Consider the following 13,992-nt stretch of genomic DNA (forward strand, 5'->3'; position numbering starts at 1 on the left):
CAAGGGGAGAGGGTTATTAGCTTCCACCCATAACGCTATTAACTCAGTCCTTACCTTAATCTCTTTCTATCTCTTGATCGAGATCTTCTCCGATCTCTGCTGCGTGATCTCTCTCTCCTTCTATCCCTCTCTCTACTTCTTGAGCGTCTCTCATCTAATCTTTTCAGTCTCTTATCAGGAGAACGACTTTTTGATCGGCTTCCTGAACGTCCTCGTGAAGAAGAACGTTTTCTATAATGTCTACAGTAAATTAAAACAAAACTTTGTCATCTTTTCAACCAACACACCAAAAGAAAAGGAAAACCATATGATTGAGATTTTTCTTCAAGAAAACAGTCCATACACTCTCAACAGCTTTCTTCCACTCTGATCATTACACATATATACACAGCGCAACAGTCAAAAAACCCACCAGTTAAAACCAGAAGTTTCAACCCTTCCATGTTGGCACTTTTTACTTACTTTATGCATAGCCAAGTAAGCCCAGTCCCTTTTTCAGGGGTGACGTGGCAGCACTGTACGGTTAACTGAGTCGCTTGGCATAAAGCATCAGGCAAAGTTGAGGTAAAAGGAATCATATCCTGTACCCTTGACTACAGGGAGCAGCTTGTTAACAGCTCTGAGCCTTAATCCTCAATGCTAACTGCACTTGTCAAAAGAAGAAATAAATGGCTATACATATTATATATATATATATATATATATATATATATATATATATATACACACACACACACACACACACACACACACGTGCGTATTTATGTATATATAAAATAAATATATATTTATTTATAAACACATACGTGTATATATATATATATATATATATATATATATATATATATATATATATATATATTATACACACAAACACGTACATTACACCACTAACTACTGCTGCCCAGTAATCTTTCACCACATACAACATTAAGCAGTACTGTTTCATCTACAGAATCCTTCTCTCAAAAGTCTCCATAAGCAATCACTTCATGTATGAAAAGCCAAGCAAATCACTTGGTTCTACAGCCCAGCTGTTAAAAAACAATGTCACACAAACAGCAGCATTATAAAGACAGTATTACTAACTCTGAGCAAATTACACAGATGGGTGGAGAATGCACCTTGCTGTGGTTGTGGTCTTAATGATTTCTGTGAGAAACAAAAACTTTGTTATACTAACAGCTTGGCTATAAACAAACACTGTCCTAGTAATACATGGATAATGGTATGCAGCCTAATGTTTTTATCATGCTACTGTATTCTACAGTAGATAAATTGCATACTTACTTGTCTTTGTTTACCGGGGAAAGACCAAGTGGGTAATGCCCATTTTCAGCAGAGGCCCAGACAGAAAATCTCCGTTTGCTTACACGGCATTATACTAAGTTTCAGTTAAACACAGAGTAGTTACATTTCTATTTATATTTACACGTTCTAAGACTTTACAGAGGTAGAAGTTACAAAACAAGAAAGCCCACGTGCAAAGTACAGTTGTGTACACTTAACATAAATGTAGATGTTCGAGTTTCTTCACTGTTGCAGTCATGACTGTAGGGTTCTCCCCTGCCGGCAGGCAGTCCTCGGTCGGCCAGAATCCCAAAGTCTGGGTCCGGCCGGGCTGTTCAGCCATGCTCCCTGACGCCAGAGCCAGGAGTACAAAGCTGACAGCCGACGCCATGTTCTCCAGTTTTTCTTGCCCCAGATGTCAGGAGTTCCAAAATGAGTAAGATCCCATACCCTTTGCAAATACACCTCAGAAGAAGGGTGAAAAAGGACCACACAAAAGAAAAAATAAGAGGGGGCAGGAGGGAGGACCAGACTGCAACAGTGAAGACACTCAACATCTACATTTATGGTAAGTGTACACAACTGTACTATGTTCATCATGTTTCACTGTTGCAGTCATGACTGTAGGGTTGAATCCCAAAGCAGAATAAAAGGGAGGTGGTCATAGAGAGGGCGGCTAAAAGGCCCTGCAAGACTGCAGAAGCAAAGCCTGCCCTAGACTTAGAGTAAAGAGGTAGATTGTAGTGCTTAGAAAAAGTATGCACTGAACTCCAAGTTGCAGCTTCCAAAATGTCCTTGGTAGGAACTCCTCTGAGGAAGGCAGCTGAAGTGGCAGCAGCTCTGGTAGAGTGAGTCCTTACAGTCCCTGGGATTTGCTTTCCATGGTGTGAATAGCAAAATCTGATTTCATGAGCAATCCATTTGGAAATGGTCTGTTTTGAAATAGCTTTACCTTGGGAACTTGAAGCATAAGAAACAAACAATTGCTCTAATTTCCTGATGTCCTTGGTTCTGTCCAGGTAAAAACGTAGTTGTCTGTGTACATCCAAGGAATGCAAGATCCTTTCCCCCTTATTTTGAGGAGTGGGAAAAAAAGTTGGCAAGTGAATAGTTTGATTTAAAGCCACTTTGGAAATCACCTTAGGCATGAAAGTAGGATTAGCCCTTAAAGACACCCTGTCTTGATGAAAAATAATATAAGGTTCCACAGCCATGAGAGCTTGCAACTCCGAAACTCTCCTGGCAGAGGTCAGAGCTAACAGGATAGCTGTCTTCCAAGATAAAACCTTGATGTCAGATGTGGCAGCAGGCTCAAAGGGAGGTAAGGTGAGTTTTTCCAAAACATAGTTGAGATCCCAAGCAGGAATGGGAGGAGATCTAGGGGGCCTTAAGTTCTTAGCTCCTCTGAGAAACTGTCTCATGAGCTGGTGGGAAAAGATTGGAGGGTCTGTATTATAATGAGCAGAAATAGCAGAGGCATGTATCTTTATGGAAGAGAAAGACCCTTATGTAAGAGGTCTGTCAGGTAAAGTAAAATCAGAGGAATGTTAGGAATAAGAGGATCAGAATCCTGAGCCTGCATCCAGGAACAAAATCTTTTCCATTTTCCTGCATAAGATTTTCTAGTGCTAGGAAGTCTGGCTTCTAAAATGACATCCATAACCTGCTTGGGTAGGAGAGAATGAATCAAAGATCCTGGATTAACCAGGCCACCAGGCTGACCGTTTTGACATGGGAGTGCAGAACCTAACCCTGGTGTTGGGACAGAAGGTTCGGAATCTGTGGTAAAACCCAAGGGGGCTCCAGGCAAAGGTTTTTCAGTGTTTGGTACCAAAACTGTCGAGGCCAATTTGAGGCCAGCAAGATTATCATCTTGGGCTTGTCCTGTTTGATCTTTAATAATACCCGTGGAAGAAGAGGAAGAGGCAGAAAGGCATACCCAGAGAGGTTACTCCAACTGAATGATAGTGCATCCACTTTCCAAGCTAGTTCATGGAATGTCCTGGTGCAAAAAACTGTAGTTGATGATTGAGGTGGGATGCAAAGAGGTCTATGTGAGGACATCCCCAGACTGCTGTAATCATCTTGAATATTTTGGTGTCCAGCTTCCATTCGTGTGGGTCCGATAGGTTTCTGCTCAGACTGTCTGCCAGGAAGTTTTGCTTCCTTGGTAGAAACTGAGCTTGAAGGTCCAGATTGCAAGCTACAGCTGTGTTCCAAAGATTCATGGCTAGTCTGCAAAGGGGATAGGAATGAGATCCCCTTGCTTGTTTTATGTACCACATAACTGTGGTATTGTCTGTCCGTATCAGTAGTTGTCCTGGTTGTAGAAGATTCCTGAAGGCCAATAGAGCTGTCTGAACGGCTAACATTTGATCCTTTGTCCAAAGGCCCTGCAGACAGTTACCCTGAATATGGGCTCCCCATGCATAATCTGAGGCGTCCGTTGTTAGTTTCCGAGTGGCAGGAGGCAGACAGAAGGGTTTTCCTTTGTTTAGAGTACATGCCTTGGACCACCAAAGGAATTCCTTTTGAAGACAAGGCAGGACGGAAATCTGTATGTCTAAACTGTGGCAATGCTGAGACCATACACTTTTTAGGTACCACTGAATTTTCCTCATATGTAGTCTTGCATATGGTACGAGAAGGAATCAGGAGGCCATGTAACCCAAAGCCTGCAGGAATCTCCTTGCAGATAGCGGAGTTCATGTTGCCAAGGTTTTGAAAGTTGAAGCCAGCTGTAATTGTTTTTCGTATGTCAGAAATGCCATCTGGGCTGTTGCGTTTAGAGCAGCGTCCAGAAAAATTATCTGTTGTGAGGGTGTCAAATGTGACTTTTTTATGTTTACAGTGAATCTCAGGAACTTGAGAAGATTCTGAACAAACTCTAGATGCTGGAGTAAGACATCCTTGCTGTCTGCCTGTATAAGACAGTCGTCCAGATAAGGGTAAATTTGAATTCCCTTGAGTCTGCAATAAGCTACTACTGGAGCCAGGCATTTGGTGAAGACCCTGAGCGCAGTAGACAATCTAAAGGGCAGTGCAGAGAATTGATAGTGCCTCGATCCGGCCTTGAACCGGAGGTATTTTCTGCATTCCTGCCTGATGGGAAATGTGTAAATATGCCTCCTTTAAATCCAAAGTTACCATCCATGCATTTTTGGTCAGCATTGGAAGTAGCTGCTGTAGAGTAAGCATCTTGAATTTTGGTATTTCGAGAAAAGTGTTCAAGACTGACAGATCCAAAATGGGTCTCCATGAATTTTGCTTCCTGGGGACTAGAAAGAGCCTCGAGTAAAAACCTTGTCCCATCTCAAAGTGGAACTAGTTCTATGGCTTTCATAGCCAAGAGAGCTTCCACCTGGTTTAAGGCCTCTAACCATTGATGTTTTGGAAGATCTGGCCATCCGCTTGGTCTTGGTAGGGTATGAAAATGGAATATGTAACCTCTTGAAACGACATCCAGAACCCACTTGTCTTGGGTCATATGAGTCCAATTTAGGTGAAAAAGAGAAAGTTCTCCTCCGAGAGGGGCTTCCAGGCAAGAAGTTCCTGCAGCCCAACAGAGGGAGTCATTGAGTCTGTTTTCTATGAGCTTGCGACCTGTCCTCTCCTCCCCTAGGGTGGAAGCAGTCCACTGTCTTGGTCTACAAGAGGCTTGTGTTTGAGGCCTTCCTCGGGAACGTCTGTATCTACCCCTCTGAGGCCTGTCTGAATTGGGAAAGGACCAATTTTTTGTAGGCCAATTCCTACTAAATCTGGGTGGCTGTACTTGTAAGAAATCCTTAACTGTTTGCATGGATTTTGCCTTGTCCTCCATCTTCTTTATCACCTCTTCAGCTTTAGATCCAAACAAAACATTATGCTGAACAGGAGCATCCAATAATTTAGCTTTTACTTGATCTGGCAAATTTTGTTCCTTTAACCATGCATGCCTTCTAATGACTGTGCCAGAGGCAGCAGCCCTACAAGAAGCCTCCAAGCCATCAAATCCACAGTGTAAACCATGCTTCCCAACTTGTTCAGTGGCATGCATTAAGTCATGTAATTCCTTATCATCTGCACAGGCGGAAATGGAAGTAAGCTTTTGTTTTAAAACAGACAGGAGAAATTGCTGGTATTTCAGCATATGAAACTGACAGTTTAAAGCCCCAATAGATAAAGTAGCAGAAGTGTACACTTTTTTTCCCCATCTTTCTAAAGATCTGGAATCCTTCTCATTTGGAATGGGGTTTTTAGCAGAAGCGGCCTTAACCCCCTCAGGACACTGAGAAATGGTTTCAGGGTCAGCAGTAGGATTCTTGTATAAAAACTGGTGGGAATCAGGAACCCTATAATATCTGTCTGGCTTAACAGGAGCTGGAGGAAAAGAGTCAGGAGTTAAGTTAGCCTCCGAAAAAGCATCATCCACAATATCCAAAATAGGAGGAATAGCCAGGGGTCTATGTTGGGGAAGAAGAAGAAAATCCCTTAGTCTTTTCTTAGATTCCGAGTACTCCTGTCCTTCCCAGTGGAAATGTTCCCTCATTTCATGCAAAGTTTCCCCAAGAGAGAAATCCTCAGGGGGACACCCCCTAATAAGGAGCTTAGTATCTTTGAAAATATAGTTGAGTATGAATTGAGGAGAATTTGTGCACAGAAACCAAGATACATTGACAATTTGACCAAGAATGAAAGAATGACACTTAATGAATTTACTTCATCTAGGCAGTATAGGTGCATGAGACCAGACAAGGGTGGGGGGATGGTCATCATGCACAATTTTGACTATACCTGCCAAATAATGAAAATATTAAGTGATGACAACACTTACAATAGGGTATCTATGCACGAGGTTAATTTGGCATATCGGAAAATCGATATGTACCTGCAGGACGCTTTATATCAAGGCGTGATCAGTGAGGTTGAATACAACTATCTTTCAGTGAAGTTCCCCAAAATGCCCAAATTGTTTGGAACACCTAAGGTACATAAGGGAACTGAGAATTTGCAGTTTCGACCTATTGTTTCTGCCAAGGGTTCAAAGACTGAACCTTTGGCTGCTTATGTGGACTTATATTGCAAAAAAGCTTTATTGGATGCAGGGCATATATTGAAGGACTCATGGCATTGTCTTGAGAGACTTAGTTCAGTGGATTGCCTTAACTTGGGTAACTTTGGTTTCTTGACAATTGACGTTATCAATTTGTTTTCTGTAATTCCGCATCAACACGGTCTTGAATTGTTTTATGATAGTCTATTGGCTAGTCCTAATTTTGATTTGGAGAAATTAGAGATATGCCATGGGTTGATGGAGCTCATTCTAGACAACAATTTTTTGTTGTTTGAAGGAGAAATGTATAAACAGCAAACTGGGGTAGCAATGGGGGCTCGATGTGCCCCAGTTTTTGCCAATTTGGTCCTTCTGGCTTTGGAAAAAGAAAGTATTTTTGATTCTAGATTTTCTGAGAATATTTTACTTTACAACAGATTTCTTGATGACTTGTTAATTCTTTGGAAAGGGGATGAACAAAGTGTTGGAGAATTTGTTGCTTATTTAAACAGCAGTTCTGGGTTCCTCAAATTTACGTACAATTGGAGTTATGATTTTGCCAATTATATGGACATTAAAATTTCCAAAAGTAACGTGGGGTTCATTAGTACTATTTATAGGAAACCCAGTTATGCTAACTTCATGTTACATTTTTCAAGCTGTCATCTGATGCATCAAAGGAAAGGCTTGGTGAAGGGCCAAATGGTCCGTTTATCCAGACTGATTAGTGATGATGCAACATTTAAAAAAGAAGTATATACGCTTATTGGTTTATTTCTTGAAAGGGGTTACCCATTGGCATTGTTAATTAAAATCAAAAGAGAGGTTTATAAAAAGAGAAGCAATAAATACACACCAATTTTGAAAACTAGGGGTGTTGTACCCTATACTATTAATGTTAATAAGGAGACATTGGGCAACAATACGGAGGAGACTGTTCCAACTTTCATTTTGAAATACTACGATATGTCACCTGAAATATGTGCAAGTTTGAGGGGCCTTTGGGATCACTTCCTGAGTAGGGATATGAGAGCAATTTTGGGTAATGCTCCCGCTATTGTGTATAGTAGGGGGCCCAACTTGAAGGACATATTGGAGAGGACCAGTAATGGTTTTAGGCGATCCTTCATGGGCAAATGTGGTTGTTGTAAATGGTGTAGGTTCATAGCCGAGGGTGCCTACCTAACTGTAGCTGGTTTTGGGCGTACAATTACATGCCCTGGGCTGTGCAATTGCAGTACTAGGAATTGTGTCTACATAGCTACTTGTATGTCATGCGAAGCATTTTATGTTGGCATGACTACGAGAAGTTTGAAAGAAAGAATTAGAGAGCACTGTAATTCTATTAGAAGAAGGGATGAACACAATGCCCTCTATATGCATTCTAAGGGCTGTTTTGAGTTTAAAAAATTTTTATTTTTCATAGTTGACAGAGCAAAACCAAGTAATAACTGTGACATCAACAATTTTGTAGCCCTGCGTGAAATGGAGTGGCAGATCAGACTGAATGCCACAAAATTTCCTGGGCTTAATGAAAGTATTTCTTTGAAACCTTTGTTGAAACACAGGGCCTATTTTATTTGAGTTTGCTTTATTTTTATTCAATTTCAACCCTATTTGACATTATTTTAGGGTTAATGTGCACACTACATACTACATATATCTTTAGGGTTTACACATGCAACAAACACCATGGTTGCATCTGTATAGTATGTTTCTGTAGTTTATAATATATATTATTTTTCTAAATTATACATTGTTTATAACATACATTAAGGTTTTATGTTGATCAAAAGTTACATTTTACATTTTGTATTTTTAATTATGACAAGAAATATTCTAATATTTTACATTAAGGTTTTATGTTGATCAAAAGTTACATTTTACATTTTGTATTTTTAATTATGACAAGAAATATTCTAATATTTTTATAATTTAAGTGTTTATATGAGTGTTACTTCAATGATTGTTAATTAATTGATTGACTGCAAACTTGGAGGGGTTATTTAAGAGAAACTTGCTGGGTGTGTTTTGTATGACTCTGATGAAGCCAGTTTGTCTGGTGAAAGCGCTCAGTCGGTGTGCCTTGTTGGATTAAAATCATCTGCATTTCCTGGTCTGTGCCTCATTGTCATTTCCACCTGCACAGTGGTTGACGTTGCTTTTTTGTTTTCTAGTAGATGGCCTTCTGGCTTCCAAAATGACATCCTGTACCTCCTTGGAGAGTAGGGTCTGTTGTGGTATTAAGGAATTTTCCATGCAGCCAGATTCAGTGTTTTCAGCTGACTGTGAAGAGTTTTGTAGCTGTGCTGAGTCAGGAGGAGAGGCATTAAAGGTAGGGACCAGGGAGGAGAATGTGTTAGGCTCCTCAGGAGTGGATACCAGTGTTGTCTTGGCCAGTCTGGAGCAATCAGTATCATCTTTGGTCTGTCTGTTCTTGTTTTCAAAAGCACCTTGGTCAGTAGAGGAAGAGGTGGAAAGGCGTAAACTGTCCTTGCTGTCCAACTGAAAGAAAGGGCGTCCACTCTCCAGGCCTTTGGATGAAATGTCCTTGAGCAGAACTTTGTCAATTGGTGATTTTTGTGGGAGGCAAAGAGATCTATGTCTGGCCTTCCCCAGGCTTGGATTATCTTTGTAAACACTTGAGGATGCAACTTCCATTCGTGAGGTTCTGTCATTTCTGCTTAGATTGTCTGCCAGCGTGTTTTCCATACCTGGCAAGTACTGTGCTTGAAGCTCGATTTGCCATTCCAGAGCCCTGTTCCAAAGTGACATGGCCAGCCTGCACAGGGGGTATGAATGTGTTCCTCCCTGTTTGTTTATGTACCACATTACTGTGGTGTTGTCTGTTCTTATTAATAATTGCCCAGGATGCAGGAGGTACTTGAAAGCTGTAATTGCATTTATCACTGCTAGCATTTCCTTTTGATTGATGTGAAGGTGCTTTTCCTTTTGGGTCCATTTGCCCTGAATGCACCTGTCTGTCATGTGTGCCCCCCAGGCGTAGTCTGAGGCGTCTGTTGTGATGACTTGATTTGCTTGAGGCTTGCTGAATGGTAGACCTGCGTTTGTTTGGCATGCTTGAGTCTACCATAGAAATTCCTTTTGTAAACATGGAATTAGTGGTATTATTGTTTCCAAACTGTGGCTGTGTTGAGACCATAGGTTTTTTAAGTACCATTGAAGTTTCCTCATATGCAACTTTGCACATGGGATTAGAAGAATGCAAGATGCCATGAATCCCAGAGCCTGTAGGATTTTCCTTGCAGTTAGCCTGGTACAATTTGCTAGTATCTTGAAGTACTGAGTTAGTTGCCCCTGTTTTTCTGGCGTAAGATAGGCCATCTGGGTGTTTGTGTCCAAGTTGGCACCCAGGAAAATTATTGCCTGGATTTCTCTTTGTTGACTGTGTATCCCAGGGAATTCAATAACTGTATTACATAAGCCAGATGCTCCAGAAGTATGTGCTTGCTGTCCGCTTGGATCAGGCAGTCGTCCAAACAAGGGTATATTTGTATCCCTTGAAGTCTGCAGTAGGCAATTACTGATGCCAGGCATTTCGTGAATACTCTGGGCACAGTAGATAAGCCAAAGGGCAATGCAGAGAATTGATAGCGGATTGAACCTGCAAGAAATCTGAGGTATCTTCTGCAGCTTTTTCTGATTGGGACATGCAGGTATGCCTCCTTGAGGTCCAATGTTACCAGCCAAGACCCCTTGCCCAGCATGGGAAGAAGCTGCTGTAAGGTAAGCATCTTGAATTTTGGTACTAGTAGAAATGTGTTTAGGATGGATAAGTCCAAAATGGGTCTCCAATTGGTTCCCTTCCTTGGTACCAGGAATAGTCTGGAATAAAAACCTTGACCTTGCTCGTGAGTAGGTACCTCTTGAATAGCTTTCATGTCCATGGGCTTTGAAATTTGTATTTGAGCCTCTGCCCTTTGATTGTGTGGCAGGTTCGGCATGCCTCTCATTTTTGGAAGTGTGAAAATGAAATCTGTAGCCTCTGTTTATAATGTCCAGAATCCATTTGTCTTTTGTGACAATATGCCAATTTTTTGAAAATAATGCCAGCTTTCCTCCCAAGGGTGCTGCCACTTGAGCCTTGTTTGGCATGCAAAGGGGAAAGTCATTGGGTTTGTTTTCTATTGTCTTCGCCACCTCTTGATGCTGGAGGTTGCCATTGTCTGCCTCTATATGATCCTTGAGATTGTCCTCTGCCCCTTCCGCGTCTGTATCTACCTCTTTGGGCCTTGTCTGTGGCTGGAAAGGACCAGTTTTTTGTAGGCCAATTTCTACTAAATCGTGGTGGTTGTACCTGCAGAAAAGCCTTAACAGTTTGCATAGATTTAGCTTTTTCTTCCATTTTCCTTAGTATTTCCTCAGCATTAGTACCAAATAACACATCCTTTTGTAAAGGAGCATCCAGTAATTTAGCCTTGGCATGATCAGGCAGGGTTTGTTCCCTAAGCCAAGCCTGTCTACGAATGACTGATCCTGTAACTGCAGCTCTACTTGAGGCCTCTAGAGCATCATAACCACATTGCAAGGTGTGCTTACCTACTTGTTCTGCACTATGTATCATATCTTGCAACTCCTTCAGATCTAGTTGTTCAGGTTGTGACATTTTATTCTTTGTGATAACAGAAACTGCTGATATTTAAGCATATGGAACTGACAATTTAAGGCCCTCATGGCTAGAGTGGCCGAGGTATATACCTTTTTTCCCCACCTTTCTAAGGATCTAGACTCTCTTTCGGAGGGTAATGGATTCTTAGCAGTAGAGGCCTTCATTCCCTTGGGACCCTGAGAAATGGTTTCTGGGTCAGCATTATGGCTTTTGTAAAGAAATTGGTGTGAGTTAGGAACTCTGTAGTACCTATCAGGCTTGACTGGGGCTGGAGGCAGGGAATCCGGACTAAGGCAAGTCTCCGAATAAACATCATCAAGTATGTCCAAGACAGGAGGTATCGCCAGAGGCCTGTGCTGGGGTAGTAGAAGAAATTCCCTAAGCCTTTTCTTTGAATCTGAAAAATCCTGGCCTTCCCAATGGAAGTGTTCCCTCAAGGTATGCAAGGTTTCCCCGAATGAGAAATCCTGGGGATACAGAAGGAATGGACTGTTCTGCATCAGAATCTTCAAAAGGAGTCTGAATGCTCCTCTTCATCAGAATGTTCTGAAATAATGGAGCCCTGGTCAGAAGAGGGAGATTCTTCCTCCACTCTGGGTCTCTTGTCCGGTGGGGGTTGTGAACCCCTGATAAGAGTAATTAAATCCTCAGCCATTTTGAGCATCTGCTTTTTAGGCATGGGGCCTGTAGATGGGCCCTGTGCAACAGGCCTCTGGGAGTGCATGGCTGATTTAGACTTAGTAAAGGCCTTGATGGAAAAGGAAGAAGAAGGTCTGAAGACACCATGGGTGGAAGTAGATCTGTCCACATTAAGAGGTTCAACACTCACCGTGGCTTCGGTAGCTGTAGTCAGGGTGTGGGCCGAGGAACCTGCGGTCTCGGGTACAGAGGACACCGCCAGAGAAGCGTCGTCGGTAGTCAGGGGCTGCGTAGGCGCCTCACTGAGAACTGGACCACGTGTAGCCGGTCTTGGCGTGGTGTCTGTCTTTGTCCTTGCATTTTTTGGACAAAACGGTAGTCGGAGTCTCCGATGACATTTTATAGTTAAAAGCTTTACCGAAAAAGTGCTGGGCGAACTCCGCCCGACGCTTAATAGTGCGTTTATTAAAGGTAGCACAAAAGCGACAGCCCGAGAAGTCGTGGTCTGGGCCTAAACAAGGTATACAGAGGGAATGGAAATCCTTATGCGGTATTTGCTTCCCACAAGAAATACAATTGTTAACTTTGTCTGACATCGGTCTGAGGCAAGAAAAGTTTCCCCAACGGGGTACTTACCTTTAAATAAGACTTCGGTTTCCAAATTTTCGTAATTTCAGGAGCTGGCCGACCGGCACTTGTGAAGTGCTTCTGCTTCGGGCACCGTGCGGCAAAAAAGACTGAAGAAAATGGTGTCGGCCATGTCTTATATACCCCTGTCGCAATGACGTCAGGGAAGAAGGCGACAACCGACGCCGGACCTAGACTTTGGAATTCGGCCGACCGAGGACCCGCCTGATGGCAGGAGAACCCATATGTAAGGACTGCATCTGTATGCACGATGAACATCATCTTAATGGATTGTACAGGCAGCAGTTCTGTATAAAAACTGTTTTATCATTTCAGTGAGAGATCAAGAGTATTCTGTTTAAGGAGAATATATGAAGAGTATCATATGGTGAGCACAAATCCTTAACATGGTGGTGAGCGTGTGCAGGACCAGGGTTGGTTAAGATGTTGTTTAAATGGTAGTTATTTGTGTGGAGATACTATTCTAGAGTTTAGCAACATATTGGGAGTAGAGAGTTTTTCCTGCAACATTATTTGACTTATTTGTGTGTAATAAGAATATGTTACTATAACAGAGGTCCCTTGCTAGACAGTAGGGCAGTAATAAGTTTTGTACGCAGGGCATTTTTCTGGATGAACGAGTTTGTGTGCTGCAGTTAATTGTGAATATATGTTAGGTAGTTGTGCAGCTCAAGCCAGTTTTAATTGCTTTAAGAGATGACGATGGTGGGTCCTATGAGAGAAACTGGTGGAAATTTAGCTATTTTAATGCACCAGGATGCAAGTATCTTTCTTTGAATATTGTTTAAGTTTGTTAGGATAGCAGTGGCATACAAGAGAGTTAGCAAGAAGATGGTGGCTAGAGTTTTTCTTGCAGTCTCTGTAAAGAATCCATTGATCCTAAAAAGGGAGTCTAGTTTCTGGTGTGTAGATTTAATGTTGTGCAGCATATACTGGTGTGTAGATTTAATGTTGTGCAGCATACACTGGTCATATTTCAGATTGTCATCTATATTATATTGCCTAGAAATTTACTGCAAGTTACACGGTATTTGCTGACTTTGTAGTAAAAGACTGCTTTTTATTTTGGCAACTTTGAGAGAAAAAGCATGAACCCAGTTTTCTTGGGGTCGAGTAGGAGGTTTGATTTTTTCAGCTAGGTTTCTACAGACGAGCAAGTTTTTGGGTAAGGTCATGGAGCTTATTTATTGTTGAGGCCGCACATATTAAACATCGAGTCGTCTGCACATTAGCATTGTGAGTGGAGGACTGGAGGTTATTAATAAATATATTAAATAGGACAGGACCCAGATAGAGTCCCGAGGGACACCTACAGTAACGAGTCGATTTGTTGCCATTTAACGACTTGTTGCCTCCTAGACAAGTAATTAAAAAAACACAACAAGGAGTACTGTGAAAGTCCTATTGAGGAGACTTGAATGAGCAGCTGCTGGTGCAAGAAAGTATCAAATGCCTTTGACAAAGTCAAAGAACATGGTGGACACAATCAGACCATGGTTTCTATGCTGGTTTCTGACATTGGTAAAATGTAATAGAGCAGTAGTGGTGCTGTGCATGGGGCTTAAAGCCAGTTATGTTTCTGAGAACAGGTTATCTGAGGTTAGGTAATACATCAGCTGCATATGGATGCATTTCTCTAATATTTTGGAGGGGAGAATCACTATTGATCTGTAGTTATTAAACTATGTAGATGTGCCACCTTTGTGCAGTGGTATGACGGAGGGTTTTTTCCATAGTGATGGGACATATCTTT

The 13,992-nt window shown here is 41.8% G+C and overlaps 1 protein-coding gene across 1 annotated transcript in view; it reads right to left on the reverse strand.

The window, feature by feature from the left end:
• Positions 1 to 13,992, reverse strand: part of DDX46 (DEAD-box helicase 46) — a gene marked incomplete in the record, with an annotated part of 2,009,097 nt that overhangs the window by 1,893,297 nt on the left and 101,808 nt on the right. Inside the window, 1 exon segment of the mRNA XM_044069232.1 lies at positions 55 to 240. Coding sequence (XP_043925167.1) covers positions 55 to 240 — 186 coding nt within the window.

The sequence above is a fragment of the Protopterus annectens genome, chromosome 4.part0 (assembly GCF_019279795.1).
Source record: "Protopterus annectens isolate FY-2018-M chromosome 4.part0, PAN1.0, whole genome shotgun sequence".
In the NCBI taxonomy this organism is placed as follows: Eukaryota; Metazoa; Chordata; order Ceratodontiformes; family Protopteridae; genus Protopterus; species Protopterus annectens.